Source organism: Mytilus trossulus, chromosome 1 (genome assembly GCF_036588685.1).
Source record: "Mytilus trossulus isolate FHL-02 chromosome 1, PNRI_Mtr1.1.1.hap1, whole genome shotgun sequence".
In the NCBI taxonomy this organism is placed as follows: Eukaryota; Metazoa; Mollusca; class Bivalvia; order Mytilida; family Mytilidae; genus Mytilus; species Mytilus trossulus.
The window spans coordinates 77,319,621-77,341,060 of NC_086373.1; the positions used below are offsets into that span (position 1 = coordinate 77,319,621).

A 21,440-nucleotide genomic window follows, 5' to 3' on the forward strand; every position below is an offset into this window, starting at 1 on the left:
CCAGCCTTCAACTTATGTCAAAGCTGGACATTATGATGGTGATTCATTCGGCTGCAGTGTTGACCTGTTTTTGCTTATGCCATCACTTGGTGTCCGTCGTCGTCCCGTCATCTGTCGTAAACTATTTCAAGAATCTTCTCTTCTGAAACTACTAGGCCAAATACTTCCAAACTGTAACTAAATGTTCCTTAGGGTATCTAGTTTATAAATTGTATCTGAAATTTTGATCTATCAACAAACATGGTCGCCATTGCTCAAAATAGAACATAGGGGTCAAATGCAGTCCCCTTAAGGAGTTATTGTCCTTTAATGAAAAATTTTCAAAATTTGTTCATCATATTTGCTAACTTTAAAAAATCTTCTCCTCTAAAACTACTCAACCAAATTCAACCAAACTTCAAGTGAATGATCAGTAGGGTGTATAAAATAAAGTTTGTGTTTTATTTTTATTTCGTCAAAAAACATGGCCGTCATGGCTAAAAATAGAACACAGGGTAAAATGCAGTTTTTGGCTTATATCTCAAAAACTCAAGCATTTAGAGCAAATAAGACACGAAGTTAAAGTATTTATTAGGTCAAGGTCTACCTGTCCTGAAAGGAGTAAGTTCGATAAGGGGCATATTTGGCCCCAATTATAAAGTTCATAGTTACAAGACAATAAATGTTTTAAGTTGCCGTAAAGACATGTGGGAAAGTTAAACAGAACTGTTTTTGTCAAAGATTATTTCTAACTCGTTGATTTTTACATCCCAAAAAGGTGAAGATAAGAGATTTTGGTGAAATTTGAAAAAATCAGCTGGATTTCAACCAAATTAAGGACCAGGAAACACAGAGCGCAGGCGTCGACAAGCTTAATATTCAAATTAGACATGTGAAATGTCGTCACAAACATTGTTTCAAAAGATGTTTGTTGTCGACGTATGCGCTCTATGTTTCCTGTTTAATAATCTATGGAAATTTACCCATTTTCATTGATTTTTCGTGAAAAATCATTATGAGTACAACTTGTGACGTCACAATGAAACGCAGAAACGTAATTTTTTCAACAAAATAGCTTATATCCTATCTAGTCAATGTATTTGCTATAATTTATCGTGATATTGGTCAATAAATCCGAATTTGAAATTTACGATAAAAAAAGGGGGCCATTTTAGGACTTACCGAACATACTCCTTTTCAGCCGCATTGGGTAACTGGTTTTTCAGGTATAATGCCCCTGAATTGGTGATTTTAAAGAAATTTTGCAGTTTTTGGTTATTATCTTGAATATTATTATAGATAAAGATAAACTGTTAATAGCAAAAATGTTAAGCAAAGTAAGATCTACAAATAAGTCAATTTGACCAAAATTGGCAATTGACCCCTTAAGGAGTTATTGCCCTTTAAAGACTTTTTTCACAATTTGTTCATCATGTTGACTTACTTTAAAATAATCTTCTCCTTTCAAACTGCTGTATCAATTTCAGCCAAACTTAGGCTAAATGAGTTTCAGAGTATCTAGTATAAATTTTATATTTTATTTCCTTGTATGTCAAGAAATATAGCTCCTATGGCTAAAATAGAACATAGGAGAAAATGATCTTTTTTTTTTGCTTTTGAAGAAAATAGGACGATTCAAAGAACATTTAAATAAATTGAAAAGCCAAAATAATCATTGATGAGAGATTTAACCAAAAAAATTAAGGTGAGCAATTCAGGCTCTTGAGAGCCTCTAATTTCATAAAAAAAGCTTAATAATTCAGTAGGTAGAGGAATTGAATCCTTTATTTTGTATATAGATGCCTTATGATACGAAGTTTCTGTCTCGTCAAATGTCCATTGTCCTTAACCCCGTTTTCATGGTTCAGTGACTACTTGACAGTAAAGATTTTTAGTATTCTTAATTTCTCTCTTATTATGAGTAAGAGGATAACTATATTTGGTATGTTCATACCTTGAAAGGTCCTAATGCCTATCAGACAAGTTTTCACTTGTCCTCTAATTTTATTCATAGATCAGTTAACAAGGTTAAGTTTTATCTCAGATACTGCAAGCAATAGGTCTACTATATTTGGTGTATGGAATGATTGTAGGTTGTACATTTCCAACTGGCATGTGTCATCTGACCTTGACATCATTTTCATGGTTCAGTGGTTAAAGTTTAGTTTTTTGTGTTTTTGTCTGTTTTTCTGTAACTGTATGCAGTAGTTCAACTATATTTGGTGTTTGAAAATATGTACATGTCAGTCTAGCATGTTTAATTGACCTTGACCTCATTTTTGAAGTTCACTGCTCAATATAAGATAATTTTTTTTTGTCTGTTTTTTTATCTTACTTAAACTTTTCTCATCACTTGGCATCCGTCATCTGTTGTCCGTCGTAGTCCGTTGTAGTTTATTTTTTACACAAATCTTCTCCTCTGAAACTACTGATATAAATTTAACCAAACTTTGCCACAACCATCATTGGGGTATCTAGTTTAAAAAATGTGTCCGGTGACCCAGCAAACCAATCTGCCCTGAAATATTCAGATGAATCAGACAACCCGTTGTTAGGTTGCTGCCCCTGAATAATTTTAAGGAAATTTTGCCGTTTTTATACGACCTCAAAATTTGAAAAATGTTCGCCGTATATTGCTTTCACGTTGGCGTCGTCGTTGTCGTCGTCCGAATACTTTTAGTTTTTGCACTCTAACTTAAGTAATAGTGAATAGAAATCTATGAAATTTTAACACAAGGTTAATGACCACAAAAGGAAGGTTGGGATTGATTTTGGGAGTATTGATCCCAACATTTTAAAAATAAGGGGCCAAAAAGGGCCCAAATAAGCGTTTTCTTGTTTTTCGCACAGTAACTTTAGTAAAAGTAAATAGAAATCTATGAAATTTTGACACAAAGTTTATAACCACAAAAGGAAGGTTGGGATTGATTTTCAGAGTTTTGGTTTTAACAGTTTAGGAATAAGGGCCCAAAAAGGGGTCCAAATAAGCATTTTTTTGGGTTTACGCACCATAACTTTAGTATCTATAATACTAAAATTACGAGGTCCAATTTGTCAGCCGTCATCACATAAAAACGACGAATCAAAGAATTCAACTTTATATATAACTAATATAGTACAAAGGTGTAGATTAAAAATTACACCACTCCAGGCCCTTTTGTTTTCCACGTAATTAATATTGCCAATAATTAAGAAGTTCCGGGTCGAGTCCGATACCGATACCAATAGTATATTCATCTGTTACCTATTACCTTATCTATACGTTCCGCATTTGGCAGGCGCACCACCAAACGGTGTATTCAGGATATGCTATATACACGGGTCATAATCACAGGGTTGACACTACTAAATTGTCAAATTGTTACCTATTGTAGTATTTTAATCAGTAAGACTTTATAAGATAACAATACGAATACTAAAAATAAGGCGTATATGTAGTTTTTAATTTGTTAGCGGGCATGACGTCATGAAAACAGCGAATCAAAGAATTCAACTTTATTTATAACTAATATAGGACAATGCTGTTGATGAAAAAAATACTCCATCCCAGGACCTTTCGTTTTCCAAATAGTTAATATTACCAATAATTGATAAGTTCCAGTTAGACGGGTTCAAACAGAAAGATTTGAAAGCAGAGAAAACTGTGATAATTATCTTATAATCGGCGGCATGACTTTATCAGATGACAATACTAATACAAAAATAAGTCTTGCGCATAGTTATATACTTTAATTCAGTCACGGACCCGCGATATCACGGGTGTGTTCTAGTAAGAAAATATAAATCTATGAAATTTAAACACAAGGTTTATGACCACAAAAGGATGGTTGTTATTGATTTTGGGAGTTTTGGTTCTAACAGTTTAGGAATTAGGGGCCAAAAAGGGGTCCAATCAAGCATTTTTCTTGGTTTTCGCACACCATAACTTTAATATAAGTAAATAGAAATCTATGAAATTTAAACACAAGGTTTATGACCTTTAAAGGAAGGTTGGTATTGATTTTGGGAGTTTTGGTCCTAACACTTTAGGAATAAGGGGCCCAAAGGGTCCAAATTAAACTTTGTTTGATTTCATCAAAAATTGAATAATTAGGGTTCTTTGATATGCCGAATCTAACTGTGTATGTAGATTCTTAACTTTTGGTCCCGTTTTCAAATTGGTCTACATTCAGGTCCAAAGGGTCCAAAATTAAACTTAGTTTGATTTTGACAAAAATTGAATCCTTGGGGTTCTTTGATATGCTGTATCTAAAAATGTATTTAGATTTTTAATTATTGGCCCAGTTCCCAAGTTGGTCCAAATCGGGGTCCAAAATTAAAATTTGTTTGATTTTATCAAAAATTGAATAAATTGGGTTCTTTGATATGCCAAATCTAACTGTGTATGTAGATTCTTAATTTTTGGTCCTGTTTTCAAATTGGTCTACATTAAAGTCAAAAGGGTCCAAAATTAAACTGAGTTTGATTTTAACAAAAATTGAATTCTTGGGGTTCTTTGATATGCTGAATCCAAACTTGTACTTAGATTTTTGATTATGGGCCCAGTTTTCAAGTTGGTCCAAATCAGGATCTAAAATTAATATATTAAGTATTGTGCAATAGTAAGAAATTTTCCATTGCACAGTATTGCGTAATAGCCAGAAATCTTCAATTGCACAGTATTGTGCAATAGCAAGTCTTTTCAATTGCACATGCAGTATTGCGCAAAGCAAGAAATATCGAATTGCACAATATAGTGCAAAAGCAAATTTTTTTTTAATTAGAGTTATCTTTCTTTGTCCAGAATAGTAAGCAAGAAATATATGATTGCACAATATTGTGCAATAGCAAGAAATTTTTTCAATTGGAGTTATCTTTCTTTTGTCCAGAATCAACTTTTAAAAATCTTTGTTATGGAGGGGGGTCAATTTTCTCATTTTAAATTTCATAAATATAAAGAAAATTTCTTCAAACATTTTTTTGAGAGGATTAATATTCAACAGCATAGTGAATTGCTCAAAGAGAAAACAAAAATTTTAAGTTCATCAGAACACATCCATTCTGTGTCAGAAACCTATGCTGTGTCAACTTTTTAATCACAATCCAAATTTAGAGCTGGATTCAGCTTGAATGTGTCCATACTTGCCCCAACTGTTCAGGGTTCAACCTCTGCGGAGCAGCTGGTTGGTTATTGTCTTGAATATATTAATAGATAGAGATAAACTGTAAACATCAATGAACAGTATGACCTAATAATAAGTCAACATGACCAAAATGGTCAATTGACCCCCTAAGGAGTTATTGCCCTTTTTAGTCAATTTTTAACATTTTCATAAAATTTGTAAATTTTTACCAATATTTTCCACTGTAACTACTGGGCCAAGTTCATTATAGAAAGAGATAATTGTAAGCAGCAAGTATGTTCAGAGGAAAATGTTAGTAAAAATTTACCAATTTTATGAAAATTGTTAAATTATAAAATTGACTATAAAGGACAATAACTCCTTAGGGGGTCAATTGACCATTTTGGTCATGTTGACTTATTTCAAGGTATCACTTTGCTGTACATTATTGCTGTTACCAGTAACCTAACAACAGGTTGTCCGATGCATCTAAAAATTTCAAGGCAGATAAACTTCACCTGATAAACAATTCTCCTATTGCCAGATTTGCTCTAAATGCTTTGGTTTTTGAGTTGTAAGCCAAAAACTGCATTTAACCTTATGTTCTATTTTTAGCTGTGGTAGCCATCTTGGTTGTCAAACAAGATACCCCAATGATGATTGTGGCCAAGTTTAAATTTATTTGGCCCAGTAGTTTCAGAGGAGAAGATTTTTGTAAAAGATTACTAAAATTTACGAAAAATGGTTAAAAATTGACTATAAAGGGCAATAACTCCTAAAGGGGTCAACTGACTATTTTGGTCATGCAGATTTATTTATAAATCTTACTTTGCTGAACATTATTGCTGTTTACAGTTTATCTCCATCTATTATAATATTCAAGATAATAACAAAAAACAGCAAAATTTCCTTAAAATTACCTATTCAGGGGCAGCAACCCAACAACAGGTTGTCTGACTGATCTGAAAATTTCAGGGCAGATAGATCTTGACCTGATTAACAATTTACCCCTGTCAGATTTGCTCTAAATGCTTTGGTTTTTGAGTTATAAGCCAAAAACTGTATTTTACCCCTATGTTCTATTTTTAGCTGTGGCGGCCATCTTGGATTGTTGGCCGGGTCACCAGACAAATTTTTTGAAACTAGATACCCCAATAATGATTGTGGCAAAGTTTGGTTTAACTTGGCCCAGTAGTTTCAGAGGAGAAGACTTTTGTAAAAGCTAACGACGGATGAGGACGACGGACGCCAAGTGATGAGAAAAGCTCACTTGGCCCTTTGGGCCAGGTGAGCTAAAAACACATCACCAAAACACAATTTTGTCATGAATCCATCTGTGTCCTTTGTTTAATATTCACATAGACCAAGGTGAGCGACACAGGCTCTTTAGAGCCTCTAGTCTAATAATATTAGCAATTGGTCAACTATATTTGGTGTATGAAATGATTGTGAGGTGTATATATCTGTCTGACAATTATCATCTGACCATGACCTCATTTTTATGGTTCATTGGTCAATCTAAAGTTTTCCTGGTTTAGTTTGTTTCTTAGATATTATATACAAAAGGTCAGCTATATTTAAAGTTTGTCATGATTGTAAGTTGCACATGTCTGTCTGGCAGGGTTCATCTGACCTTGGCCTCATTGCCATGGTTCTTTGATCAATGTTAAGTTTTCCTGGTTAGGTTTCTTTCTTCGATGTGAAATAGGTCAACATCAAATCATATTTGGTGTACAGTGTATATGTATTTCTCATTTGGTTTATCTTACTTTGACCTCATTTTCTTGTTAAATTGATGTGATAGTTTTTGTAAAGCTTGATATTTAGGACCATCAACATAATACCAATGTGAGTAAAAATTGTCAGACATTTCAGTGTGCAAAATAATGAAGAAAAAAATACTAAATACAGCAACCAATGACATCCACTGAATTAAAGACTCCCCAATAAGGGACACACACCCTAACTAATGACAATGGTATAACAGCACCACCTAAAAACAACTCAAAATCAGTTGAAAAAGGCTGAATATGTTAGATCAACAAAAAGCTCAAAAATACAACAACTAGCAACAAAAGCTTGTTATTGGTCAATACCCTAATAAATAAATCATGTTTTACAGACTGAATGATTAGAATAATTGACTAAGGGGACAGATCTTTAGAATGTATTCAGCAGCCTGAACAATTACATATGGCAAACATCTACAAAATTTTACTATAAATAAATTATTTATTTCATAAACATATACAAATGTCTTAAAAATGCATTTTCATAAACAGTAGTATAAATATAGAGAAGGGAAACATAAAACGTTTACATACAAGAAAATATATAGCACTTAACAAAATATCAAATCGATTGTCTCAATAAAATCTTTAACCTTTGTAAACTTATAAAAGTAGCGCACATGATTTTAATTAATAAGCATTTCTACTGATTGTATATACTGATAATTTAAATGCATGCATAGAAATATTTGTGGTTTTACAAATTTTGTCTCTTTTAAATGAAATGGCAAACCATATATTTCATTGAATACTAATAAAGTTGGTAATGTGTTGCTATTCATGAAATCTGGTAACCATGAATAATTCACAACATTTTAATAATCAGGTACAGTGAAAATGAACACATCTGGTTTAGTTTTCCTGACTGAAATGTCTCGGTCTGATTCAGTGTATTCACAACATTCTAATTTACTGCAACAGTTCATACTTTTGTTCCCTGGAACTCCTGCAACTTCATAGTGTACAAGCTATAATATTTTCCAGGTTTTAAATCCAGCAAACTAAAGCTACACAGCTATAAAAATGTACTGGTTTTCTATCCAGCCAGGCTACACATCTTTTAGAATTTCAATATTTAAGTCCAGCAAGGCTACAAAGCTTTAAAATGTCCCGGTTTTCAATCCAGCAAAGGTTCTCAGGTATAAAAATGAACTGGTTTTCAATCCAGCAAGGCTACACAGCTTTTAGAATTTCAATATTTAAGTCCAGCAAGGCTACAAAGCTTTAAAATGTCCCGGTTTTCAATCCAGCAAAGGTTCTCAGGTATAAAAATGAACTGGTTTTTTAATCCAGCAAGGCTACACAGCTTTTAGAATTTCCAGATTTAAGTCCAGCAAGGCTACAAAGCTTTAAAATGTCCCGGTTTTCGATCCAATAAGGCTACACAGTAAAACAAAATATTCCAGATCCAGTCTACAAAGCTTTTAATACAATCTTCAGGTTTTCAATCCAGCAAGGCTACAAAGCCTAAGAAAAAATCCAGGTTTTCAGTCCAGCAAGACTACTAACTCTATTTTTTACAATTTCGTTGTACTTTCTGGCATTTTAAGTGTAAGATGTCCATTAGGTCCTGTCTTTACTTCTGCACTATTAATGCTTACTGTTCGAAGTTCTATCATTTCTTTTTCTACAACAGACATTGTTTAAAATATAAATTTTGGATTCACTTCATTTTTTACATACATAATATTTGCTCCTTTATATGTAATTCATCCTGTTAACTTTGTTATAATGTCGATAACTTTTGGTATACCCAACAGCAATATATATGACGTTGTGTACAGAATCAACTTCATGTAGTGATTTTTTTTTCTATAAATGCTAAAGTATTTACACCGATTCCCCAGGGAGGTGATTTGACTTATGTCCTGGCGAAGGAGATAGTGCAGCTTTCAACCTAGTCTCTATTTAGTGCAATAGCAAATGTGCTTTTGGTAACATTAATTTTGAGTAATGTTACATGTTTTAAAAATACTACTTTTATAGCTTATTACTTTGCATTATCAATTCATGGTAATACCCTGTATTTTTTTTTTAGTAAAAATTGAGTAAATGCACTAACAAACTAAATTATTAAACACACACACATATAAATGAGCCTATCCCAAGTCAGCAACCCAGTCAATAAATGTCTTATGCATGTTTTTCATTATTTTGAGATTTGGGTGTTGTTGGTAGATCAGCTCTGCTGGTTTCTGATTTTAATATTTTAACAATTCATATAGACTTGACAATTAAAAGCTTGACCTATTGTACAGAAACTTGTCTATTGTTGAAGATTGTATGCTGCCCTCTTGATGTCTCTCATTTATCTTGTTATGTAGCGCTCTCAATAACACCTAGATCACATCTAATTTTATTCCTAGGAATATGCTGTCTACTATTTGCCATTTTAGATAACTTAATCCCTGTTTTCTCCTCAATAGTAAATTGCACAATTCATCCTTTTCAAGAAAGTCAGTGACTATATTAGCATTAATGATCATTTGTTGTGGGTCTTTTTTTTTTATATATTTGTGGTGAGTTATAGTCTTGTTTAAAACAAGACATGTAAACAAATATCCAGATTTCTATAGCTTGTTTTTGCTTCAAATTTAAAATTTATTTTTCTATAATGCCAATTATTAATATGAAATAAATATATCAGTATAACATTACCTTTCCCATTCTTTTCTGAATCAAACTCTTCATCATATAAATCTGTCTGGATTTTGGCAAAATTTATAAAAACCTGAAAATACACAACAATACTTTGTAACCACGGAAAATTCTATTGTACACAGCTGCATTGCTTCTTTTTAAACCATAATTTTTGTCAGTCTTCTGGGTAAAAATTCGTCTGTACGCTCAGTGCATTTAAAAAAAAAAAGATAAATTTTAGCAAAGTAAGTAACAGTTAAAATTGCATAAGTTGCTTCAAATATTTTTGTTATTTTTTCAACTGTCAAGTCAGTTGTTGATATGAACTTATAATAAGAAAATGAAAAAAGGAATATGACCAAGTACAAAAATGTTCTCAATTCTTAACAAATGTCATTCATTTATGTTTTTTTTTACTAAGATTTGGTATAATCAAGGGAAACAACATAGGAATAGCTGGCACATGAAAACACAATATTTTTTTTTTAAATACATGTAGAAAGAATCAAATAAATAGTTTAGACAACAGTTCATAGAGTTCTATATGAATACAGTCAACCAGTTGAAATATTAAAATTGTTTATGTGGATTGATCATGAAAGATGATGCAAAAGTAGTCTTCTTCAAGATGTTTTATTCTTTTTTTTTAGTAGTTGGGTTGCTGTCTCATTGACATACCCCATATATCAATTTGGTTCAAATATTGATGTTATTAAAAAAAGCTCATCTTCATATCAAAATGTCATAATAAAACAAATTCGAGAGGCGTTAGCAGACTGAAGAGAAAGATGTGATATACTGTGGATTCATTTATTTTGGTGGATATCAATTTTTATGGAATGATATTTTTGTTGATATTTGATTTCATGGTTTTGCCTAAGTCTGCATACAAACCAATAGAAAATTTGTAAATCGTTTGCCTGTACCCAAATTATCCATGAAAACTGGTATCCAACAAATAATAATGAATCCACAGTAAAATAATATTAAATACCTGATCGAGTGTGGTCTGAGAAACAGAATAGTCTTCTATATTTAGTAGTTGTCTAGCAGATTCTATCTGTCCAAACACATACGACAATTTAATCTCTGATTTAAGTTGATATTGTAGCATATTATAATGAGATTCCTTCAGTATAGCACTAGAGAATGTTTTTGTTATAAAGTTTTCTACTGATGTTAGATCTGGTTCCTCTCCTGATATTCTTAATAGTAAAGTATATCCATCACCAAACCTGTAAAACACAAATCAATATTTTAAAAGAAATTATTTTTATAGGGGTCTTTTATGTGGTATGGGCTATGTACATTGTTGAAGGCTGTACAGTGAACTGAATGAATGTGAATGAACACTTTATTCTCTTAACACAATTGTTACAGAGAACATATACATATTAACAATATACAAACTTATATAGCATGTGTGAACTACAGTTGTTCATTTCTGTGTCATTTGGTCTCTTGTGGAAAGTTGTCTCATTGGCAATCATACCACATCTTTTTTATATACATAAATTTTGTATTGTTCAATAAAAACTGAACTTTCTTTTCCTTTAGGTGATATATTCCTCTATTACAACTGGACAATGTAAAATCTGACCACTCACTTTTCACAATAATGAGAGAAAAGAAATTTAGATTCTAGAGAGTTCATTAAATAATTCAAAATGATAATGTCCTATTTCTTGAATTTATGCAATGTTATGGTTAAAACTTTCAAATTTTCAATAGCCTTTCCATTGTTGTCTATTTTAACCTTACAATAACTTTGATATATTGGTTATTTCCATGTATTTTGAGAGATTTTGGTCACATGTTTAGTCTATGAGATTTTGGCCGCATGTACAGGCTATGAGATTTTGGCCACATGAAAAATCTATGAGTTTTTGGCAACATGTACAGTCTATGAGATTTTGGCTCCAGGCCTATAAATTCAAAGGTTCATTGTGAAGACTGCATGTAGCCTACAGGATTTTGGTTAATGTAGTCTTTGAGATTTTGGTTACATTTTGGTCTACTGACATACTTTAATAATTAAGCTGAAGAATATATATACTGATCTTTTTAATGATAACATAAAAATAATAATATCTACTGACCTATTTTTGAGATGTTGTGTACTACCAAGACATCTAAATCTACCATTGACCATTATAGATAATCTATCACACAAAGCTTCACATTCTTCCATACTGTAAAGTAAACCAATCATATACAATTCAATTAGTATAGTAATTTATTTTTATTTTATGAGTTTAAAATGAAACATGCCTAAATAGGGTTCAATAGATGTAAGAAAGTGAAGATACTTTATGTTTGTATAATTGTCCAATAATTGATTTTTATTTTCAACAAATTTCATATTGTTGAAGATAATCTAAAAAAGTTACTGCTTTATTCATACATGTTATAATCATGATTTTCATGAAACAATAAAAGCCCCATCTTTCAAATCGAAATTTTTCTTACATGTGTTATCTACCTTACATTCATAAAAATATTCTTGACCCAAAATGCAATACTTGTTTTTTTACTTCCAAGTATGTCATTGCTGGCTTTTGTTCATTTTTCCAATTAATAAATCAATTCATGAATTTTTTTTCTTTGTGAATCAAGGTATTACCTATGAGAAGTAAGAACTACAGATCTACCCTCTTTAACAATGTTATTTATACAGGTCCATAAAAATCTTCTAGCTTTAGGGTCCATTCCTGTAGTAGGTTCATCCTGAAATAGAATGAAATTTTTAGATCATTAATTTAAACTTAGTATCATTATTGTGTGCAATAAATATAATTGATTGATAACTTGTTTAAATGAGTTAATGTACTTGTAAAAATTAAATACAAATTTTGAAATTGAAATCTATGCATGATTCTACTGCACATGTATGTACTATACTGTATATTTGAAAAGCCATGTGTATAAAGTACTTTATACCTATCAGATACTTTTTTGTGACAAATGAATTCAAACTGCATTCTAGTTTAACCAAATTTCATTCATAATTTATGTACAAACATGCTACTTAAAATACTGCATTTTGCTGTTTTTCTATTTTCTGGCATTCTTTAAACTAAAATTAGTTTGTACTACGACACATAAGCATATTTTTTTAAGGAGGATAGACTTCTTCTTTGACATCAACTAAATGATTTAGACTAGAAAAATAATTACTGCAACCATACTCAGCAATTTTCCTAATTCAGAACAATTGTTAAAGAATTCAGCGAAAAAAGTATTCAAGTTAAAACAATCTGACTTTGTTTCAGGAGAAAAATTGTTTGGATCAAGGGTGACAATAGCTCAATTAACTAATAGGTTTTTTCATAACTTACCAAAAATATCAAAGATGGATTGGCTATAAGAGCCATAGCTGTTGATAACTTTCTTTTATTACCACCAGAATAACATCCACATAGTTTGTCTGCATATTGGACCAAGCCAAGCTTCTTTATACCCCAATCTGCAACCTAAATAAAAGGAATGTTATCCTAAAATGCATTTACAAAGTCAAGTAAACTGGTAATGTACAGAACTGATGTACATGTATGACAAAAAATTTTAGTCAAAGATAATTGTCAATAAGTAAAGTGATATGTGCCAGAAAACAAGAAATGTTCAAATTTTCCCTTTTATCCAAATATATTTATCAAAATTTCCTCAGTTTTACTTTTAAACATGTGAACTAAATTTAAATTAAAAATATAAATATAAATTCTGCTTCAAATTACCTGTTTGACATCTTTTTCTGGTATTCCTCTCAACCTAGCATAAAATTTGAGAACTTCTCTTCCTGTTAGTAAAGAATCGACAGCATCAAACTGTGGACAATACCCAATGTCTCTCTGTAACTTGTTTGATTTTATACTGTAAGGGAAATCATAGGTAATATTAAGTTGGATGAATTGATATAAACTTGAATCATATCTAACTTTTTATTCAGAAAAAAAAATACTCTAGTAACTTCTTTTTTTTTAAGCTTTAGAAAAAAATCAAAAAGTTCTGCACATCACACAAAAATATCAAAATAAAGCATAACACAGTTGCATTCTTCTTTAAAATCATTTGCACTTAACACTAGAATAACCTTCATCATATAAGAATGTAATTCCTCAAGTATATCTTTTCACTGTCTATTCTATACAAATTCCTTTACTATATTTCCATAGTAAAAATCCCCCTTACCTTTCTCCTTTGATATATGCATTTCCTTCTGTGATATTGAGGGCACCTGTCAGCATTTTAAACATGGTAGTTTTTCCAGCTCCATTTACACCTAACAATCCAAAACACTGACCCTCTGGTACTCCTAAACAGACTCTGTCTACTGCTGTATGCTTCCCTTTACTGCCTGTTAACTGGTAAACCTACAAATATTTTAAAATACATGACATTATCTGAATCAGAAGAATATTATTGTGAAGTCAAGTCTTTTTGTAAAATATCTTAAAACTTAAAAGGATCAGAAAATGTGTATTATCGACCTAATCTAAATTAATTAATATGAGCAATGAAAATATTCATGTTCTGTGCTCTTTTTACATAACTTTGTAGTATAATTATATTTTTAAATTTAGAAAGTCCATTCATAAATTCACACAGATTTTTTTTCTTCAATAGATAAAATACCTATACAACCAAACCAACCTTTGTTAGATTTTGTATAGTCAATATTTCATCACTGGCGCCACCTGCCAATACTCTGACACGTTCCTTAGCAACATCCTCATCTTCTTCATCAGTTTCCTCATGTCGAGCTTTCACTTCTCTAAAGTAAATATATCAAACAGTCATTTTGTCACTTACATGTATCAACATTGTTAAGAAACTCATATTAAATCAAGACTACAGAAAGAAATACTTTCATGACGTATTTTATGGTCAGTTGGTATTAATTCATTAACTTTGTTCATTCAAGTAAAACTGACCATTCATTAATTTCACAAATGTGTAATTAAGGTTTTATTTACATTAATATCAACATTAGATACAACAATGATCCCTGTGACTGGTTTCATTATTATTGGTTGGATGCCAATTCTCGTGGATTTCATAGGTTTGTATGGAAACTTCAGTAAAACCATGAAACTAAATATCAGCGAACCTGTAATTTTTTCTGAATCCACAAAAATTTGTACTGAAAAAAAATGTTAATTGACATTACTTGTTTACCTACCTGGTCTTGTAAAATATTCTATACTCAATCAAGATGTTGATGATGAAGAAAGCTGTTCCAATGACAGCCATGGAAACCAAGTTCTTTCCTGACATATCCCATTCCAATGGATTCTTCATAGTAGCTCCGGCAGTATCTGTTATGCACAAATGACGTACAATATTAAACAATAATTTAAGAATCTACATCTAGACTATAATATAAAAAAGGAGATGTGGTATGATTGCCAATGAGACACCTATCCACAAAAGACCAAAATGACACACTCATTAACAACTATAGGTCACAGTACTGTCTTCAACAATGAGCAAAGCCCATGCTGCATAGTCAGCTATAAAAGGCCCTATAAGTCATTTCAACTGAGAAATTTTTAATTTATATCTTCATTGGGTCCTGCCATGAAATGTTAATATGGGAAAGCAAAAGATATCAAGAAAACATCTGTGTTTGTTCATTTAAAAAAAAAACTCTTTGATTATACATAAAAATTTGGTCTGTTTTGATGTTTAAAGAGTTTGTAAATTAAAATATTATTCAAGAATAAAACTTGCTGGTTTTGAGAATAAAATTATTCGAGGTTATTTATTCAAAATTATAGAAAGATCTTTGCATTGTGTCTTTTTCTGCAAAACATTGATTTTAATTTTGATAGTTTAAAAAATTAATAACTAAACATGTACATGTATAATAATTATTGCTATCAATAGCACTTAAAGTCTTTGTTCCTGCAAATACTTTATATTTCAGCATTACACACAAGGTCATTCTTTTCTAATTTTAAATAAAATGTCTTCACAGTAAATCCATTGGAGGTGTACTGCTTGATATCTTAGTTTTGAAAAAAAATTGATGTATTCATTAGTTAAAATTTGACCAAGCTAACTTTCAGTAACTGTGAGAAATCTTATATATCATTGGCCTTTTTGAAAGTTATTTTTATGCTTTTGGTCTATGATGGATAGTTGCTCCATTGGCAATCATACTATGATTCCTTCATCTTCTATTTATCTTTATGTAGGATTCATATAAGTGTAACTAAGACTTGATTATAGAAATGAGTACCATTTTACTTTAAATTAATCTAAATTTGTGCTGCAAGGATTTTTTTCCTTATTTAATATATTGTGTTATATTTATTTACAAATTTTACAAATAAATGTAATCATTTTGAGATTTAAGTTTTTCTGATCGATCAATAAGAAAATGCATAGAGTTGAAAAAACCAAACTGGTATTGACTTATTTGTTTTTAAAACCTCAGTAGTGCAATCTTTTTACTCTTATAAACCTCATAGTGTCATAATTCTCTAAATATAATTACCAAACTTCTTAAAAGCATCTTTGTACACCTGATTCCTAGACAGATCCAGAAGTCCTCTTCCCAAACAAAACTGTGGCAGGAATAATAAAGCTTCATGCAATTTGTCATTGATATCCTTTAAAGTCTGAAATTAAACAATCACAAAAAAAAGTCTCATATGATTTATCTTCCAAAGGCAATCTTTTACATAAGGTAATCAATTTTGCTGAAATATTTTATAGGATTAAACACATTTTTTCTAGAGGTTATTGATGTGTAAACTTGGTTGGTTACTCACAAACTTTTTAGTTTGTGAGTAAGCAACCCAGGTTACATATCAATAACCTCTAGAAAAAATGTATTTAATCCTTATAATTCTTCATCTGAACACTAATTGATCATTCCTTCTGATTTTAACTCTCTCTATGTCCCCAAATTCCGTTCATGTGTACTACTGAGCGCATGAATATACTTCAACTTTATCTTTCCATAGGCAACATAAGTAGTTTCGGAAGCATGGCTTATCGAAGTGTAAACTTAGGAAAGAAACTCTAACAGACCAATCACATTCAAGTATTTGTTGATATGCAAATCATATTAGAATTATACAAGAATATTTTTATTAACAGTATCAGTCACAGTAAGGGTAAATGAGCATAACACAGATCGAAAACAAAACATGTTTAGATTAAACTAGAGATTCCAACTTGGGTTAAAAATGTGAAACTCCCTTCAACTTTCACTATTAGATGTAGTATAAAACTATTTATGAATTACCTGATCTTCTTCTGCCAGAAGTTCCAGAACAAATATGGCTAAAGTTGAAGTTGTTCCTAAGAAAATATTAACTGACTTGAGAATGACCATAGCTGTACTTGGAACACTAAAGTATCTGGAGAATGGGTACATCACTGGTATCATGGCATAACTTAAATAAACAATAACTGGGATTTAGTTTTTCACTGAAAAATACATGTAAGTATAAAAAAAAAATTGATTTGTTAATAAGATGTTTTACAAGTAAAAAAAATGTAAATGTGGGTTTTAATAATAATAAGACAAATAGTGTCACATATTGCTGATTTGGAATTTTTAAACAGTTATAGCTGAAAGCATGCAGAGAAACAAGGAATACTCTACATCTTTTTAAAACTATTCTAAATTTTGTAACATGCAGTAAAGAATATACAAAGATTACAACATACCCATACAACAAAAGCAGGGATACAAGACAAGGGAGATTATCCAATCCAATGTAGGCCTCTCTTTTGAAAGCCAAGAAAATCAACAAACACAAGCAAGTACATATGGTGTAATTTATCTGCAAATAAAAAGATTATACATGTAATGTGAAAGCTTTTATTTATTATTTCAGTTTTTCCAAGTGTGTAGAAAAGCTTTTGTTCATTGGCATTCATAGCTGCTCTATATATGTCAATGTTATTAAGCAATAAATGACAAACAAAATGTCCTTTTTCATTGAACTTGTGGGTTTGTGTGAACAATTGAAGCCTTAAAAACTAGGAATCCATAAATGTAAATCATTTTGGCCTTTTTAACTTTTTTAGATTCAAGCGCCACTGATGAGTCTTTTGTAGATGAAGCGTCTGGCGTATATACAAAATTTAGTCCTGGTATCTATGATGAGCTTATTCATAAAGGTATATAATCATAAAACATACTTCTGAACTCAAATACACAAAAAATATGTAACATACTATAATCTGAATTTTGACAATCCCAAATGAACAAGTTTACCCTTTTACTTTGCAGATTAATAATATTTTTTTTGGTTAAAATTAATTACATGCAATACTCTAAAGAAAGAAAAATGAGGAGAGATGACGGATATACCATAAAAATGCAATGACAAGCTAATGATGGTACATAAATTACCATACTAAGTTTATTCAGTATTCCATGGTGCAACATATAAATAGATTAATATGGGATAACATGAAGGAAGAGCTAGTTAAATCACAAAACATTCTTTACTGACCTCAAAAGCAAATCTGATCTGACCAAAATACATGCACATTTTTTATCTACTTTTCAACTCTTAAACCTTACTGATGATAATGTTGTAACAAAATTTTACATTCAATTGTGATATACTCACCAGATCCCATACAAAGTTTGTTATCCAGTAAACAAATGGTGTGACTCCACTGATAAACTGTAGATGTTTGGAATAGGACGCTCTCTCCTCTATCAAAGTCATAACAAAACTGGCAGGTATGAAGGACATGGCAAATATAATACAGATAGCAACAACTATATCAGCCTTGTTGTTAAATCTGAAAATAAAACATATTTTCTATCTGTGTATAACAAAATAAGTAGGGTACATTTATCAAACAACTTTTCCAAACAATCTAAAATACATTAAAATTGTCCACTACCAAGAGTTTTCATTAAGACCCAGCACATAAGGGAAAGTTGTCATTTCAAAAGATGAAATTGCAGGTTCAAATGCTTCAACAAAAAATTGTTATCTGATCTTAATACACAATATCACAAGATTGACCTTACAAACCGAAAAAAAGATAACATTCCTATGAAACCTCATTTTTTATGCATTTGTGAATAATCTGAAAATGCCTCAGAATGCACTTTTTTCAATGTAAGGTCAAAGCAAAATTTTGGAGGGACAAGAAAAACAAAAATTATATTAAAGATAATTTCTTTTAAAATTGCTACACCTCTTCCTCAAGTAACTATTACCAGTACTGCAGATAGGTGAATTAAGGGGAGAACACTCTCTACTTACTGTGTGTGCTTGATGTTGTGACTGTTGTTTTGTTGGAGCCAGATGGATTAAGGGGAGACAACTCTCTTCTAATGTGTTTGCTTTTGTGAGTTGTTTTGTTGGAGCCAGATGGATTAAGGGGAGACAACTCTCTACTCAATGTGCTTGATTTTGTGACTGTTGTTTTGTTGGAGCCAGATGGATTAAGGGGAGACAACTCTCTACTTAATGTGCTTGATGTTGTGACTGTTGTTTTGTAGGAGCCAGATGGATAAAGGGGAGACAACTCTCTACTTACTGTGCTTGATGTTGTGTTGGAGCCAGATGGATTAAGGAGAGACAACTCTCTACTTGCTGGGCTTGATGTTGTGACTGTTGTTTTGTTGAGCCAGCATATATGTATAGGCAGTGATGCCATATTGTGAAGGATCCTCATTTGAAGGGAGATTACTCCTGAGTATAATGTTGTTAAGGGGAGACAATTCTCTACTTACTGTGCTTGATGTTGTGACTGTTGTTTTGTTGGAGCCAGAGGATGTGTGAAGGCTGTGATTCCATATTCTGAAGGATCTTCATTTGAAGGCAGATTACTCCTGAGTATAATGTTGTTCATCAGGTTCATGTAAGCAACCACTGATATCCAGCCTTTGTTGTTATACCAAACCTGTAATGTTAAGTAAGAATTACAATTTTGTTTGATAGTAACAGTTTGCATTTACATGTTATTAATCAGCATTACACTCCTAAAACTACATTGTTTAAAAGAAAACTCTGCAGTGCTAATATTTGTAAGTATTCCATCATTTTAATTAAAGATTATCTGTAAGAGTTGCAGATTAGCAAATAAAGCTTACTTTGTTGATATTATCTGTATTAAAATGGCTCTTCAGTTCCATGACTTTTGACCAAATCTGTGTATGTTGATACACCAGTTTATGATCAGTGAGATTCAGGTCTAGGAGGGATTGTAAAACAGATGAGACATGTTCACTATTATTATGTATGTCTTGTATCTCTGAACCAAAGGATAGACCTCCATATCTGTAAATAAAATACAATTATTAAGTGGCAGTAACCTTGACTCTTATATACTGAATCAATCATGTTTCATTGAAACAAAAACAACAAGAAAGTGTCCTTAGTACACAGATGCACCACATGCACTATCATTTCTATGTTTGGTGGACTGAAATTTGGGTAAAAATTTAATTTCTCATTTAAATCAAAAAGATCATGTATACTAAGTTTCAAGTTGATTGGACTCCCAACTTCATCAAAAACTACCTTGACCAAAAACTTTAACCTGAAGTGGGACAGACGGAGGAACAGACAGATGAATGGAAACACAGACTAGAAAACATAATGCCACTCTACTATTGTAGGTGCGGCATAATAAAACTAAACAAATTTTAGTACCGGAAACACTATAAACAGTGAGGAATATTTCATAATTTTCATAATTGCTCTTCGATCCAAACTGATAGTTTAAATATGTCATTAACTATCCATATTATAAACCTTAAAATGTATAGTTTTTTTTTCTAGAATTCGTGAAACTTATGCTAAATATTGTTTCAGGTGTCATACCTTCTAGACATGTATCTATGATTTGTTTTAACCAGCCAATCACTGACATTTCTTCCCGTCATGTTGTATAGATAATCATTGGAATATAACATCTGTTTGGGAGGTTCAGGTAATTCTACAACAGAAATAGGAATACTCAGAAATAAAGTTCACCATCCAAGTAAATAAAAACTGTGGATACATTTTTTCGTTGAATTCCAATTTTTGTGGATTTCGTTGGAATAGGTAAACCACGAAATTAAATGTTAAAAGAAAACACAAATTTTGTATTGGCATTGAGACTTTGGCAAATCCACAAAATCAAATATCCACAAAACTAAAATTGTCCCTTTATCCATGAAATTGGTATCCATCAAAAATAATGAATCTACGGTTTATCACATATATAGACCATTTTGTGGGACATAATAGAGCACTTAGAAAAAAGCTTCTTGATGATATATTTTAAAATCTTTAATCTTAAAAAGTTATTTGATTAGAGAGGAGGCTTTCTTGTTCTGCATTTATCTCCCAAAAAAAAATAAGTCATTGTAATATAAGTCCACTAGGAGATATCAGTTATCAGGTTATCATAGGTCAACATGATAAAACCTACATACCAGCTGGACATTCCTGTACTCCAGATGAACAAGAACATTCTACTGTATTTGTATTCATTGTTTGTCTTATAAAGTCTGTAACATTCATATTCTGGTCACATGGAAGGCTAGAAATAAATTATACACAAATTATAGAAATATTTGTAAATAAAATAATTCAATAGCATCGAGTAAAATTATGTATATCTAGAGAAAGACTGACTTCCTCTCTGGATCTTTATCAAAATGCAATTGTTGCCATCATATTTAGTGTCTTTATGAACTTCCTATATACTTATTTTCATCAAACAATAAATATGTAAAACACAGTTAGGTTGAGTTCTTGATAAACCTATTTTAACCAAGCTACATGTTAATGTACATGCCCAAAACATGTTTATAAACAAATAACCTCAGTTCAAGTCTTTATTTGTTTGGTCCTATTTATGATTTTGATGCTTAAGCATATTTTTCTCTTTGGTTTAGATCAGTTTGACTTGTTCACATGGAATACATAGACAGTGGTCTATCATGAAA

The 21,440-nt window shown here is 31.3% G+C and overlaps 1 protein-coding gene across 1 annotated transcript in view; it reads right to left on the bottom strand.

The window, feature by feature from the left end:
* Window positions 1–7,386: 7,386 nt before the first annotated feature.
* Window positions 7,387–21,440, bottom strand: part of LOC134685597 (phospholipid-transporting ATPase ABCA1-like) — a 42,463-nt gene continuing 28,409 nt past the window's right edge. The window contains exons 32-49 of the mRNA XM_063545474.1: window positions 20,925–21,031; window positions 20,326–20,440; window positions 19,593–19,779; window positions 19,233–19,402; window positions 18,109–18,286; window positions 17,195–17,310; window positions 16,767–16,917; window positions 16,011–16,134; window positions 14,691–14,826; window positions 14,162–14,282; window positions 13,700–13,881; window positions 13,246–13,381; window positions 12,850–12,984; window positions 12,135–12,238; window positions 11,611–11,703; window positions 10,506–10,746; window positions 9,530–9,602; window positions 7,387–8,498 (exon numbers count right to left, since the gene is read on the bottom strand). Of these exons, the coding sequence (XP_063401544.1) occupies window positions 8,389–8,498; window positions 9,530–9,602; window positions 10,506–10,746; window positions 11,611–11,703; window positions 12,135–12,238; window positions 12,850–12,984; window positions 13,246–13,381; window positions 13,700–13,881; window positions 14,162–14,282; window positions 14,691–14,826; window positions 16,011–16,134; window positions 16,767–16,917; window positions 17,195–17,310; window positions 18,109–18,286; window positions 19,233–19,402; window positions 19,593–19,779; window positions 20,326–20,440; window positions 20,925–21,031 (2,479 nt within the window). The 3' untranslated portion in view covers window positions 7,387–8,388. The remainder of the gene's footprint in view (window positions 8,499–9,529; window positions 9,603–10,505; window positions 10,747–11,610; window positions 11,704–12,134; window positions 12,239–12,849; window positions 12,985–13,245; window positions 13,382–13,699; window positions 13,882–14,161; window positions 14,283–14,690; window positions 14,827–16,010; window positions 16,135–16,766; window positions 16,918–17,194; window positions 17,311–18,108; window positions 18,287–19,232; window positions 19,403–19,592; window positions 19,780–20,325; window positions 20,441–20,924; window positions 21,032–21,440) is intronic.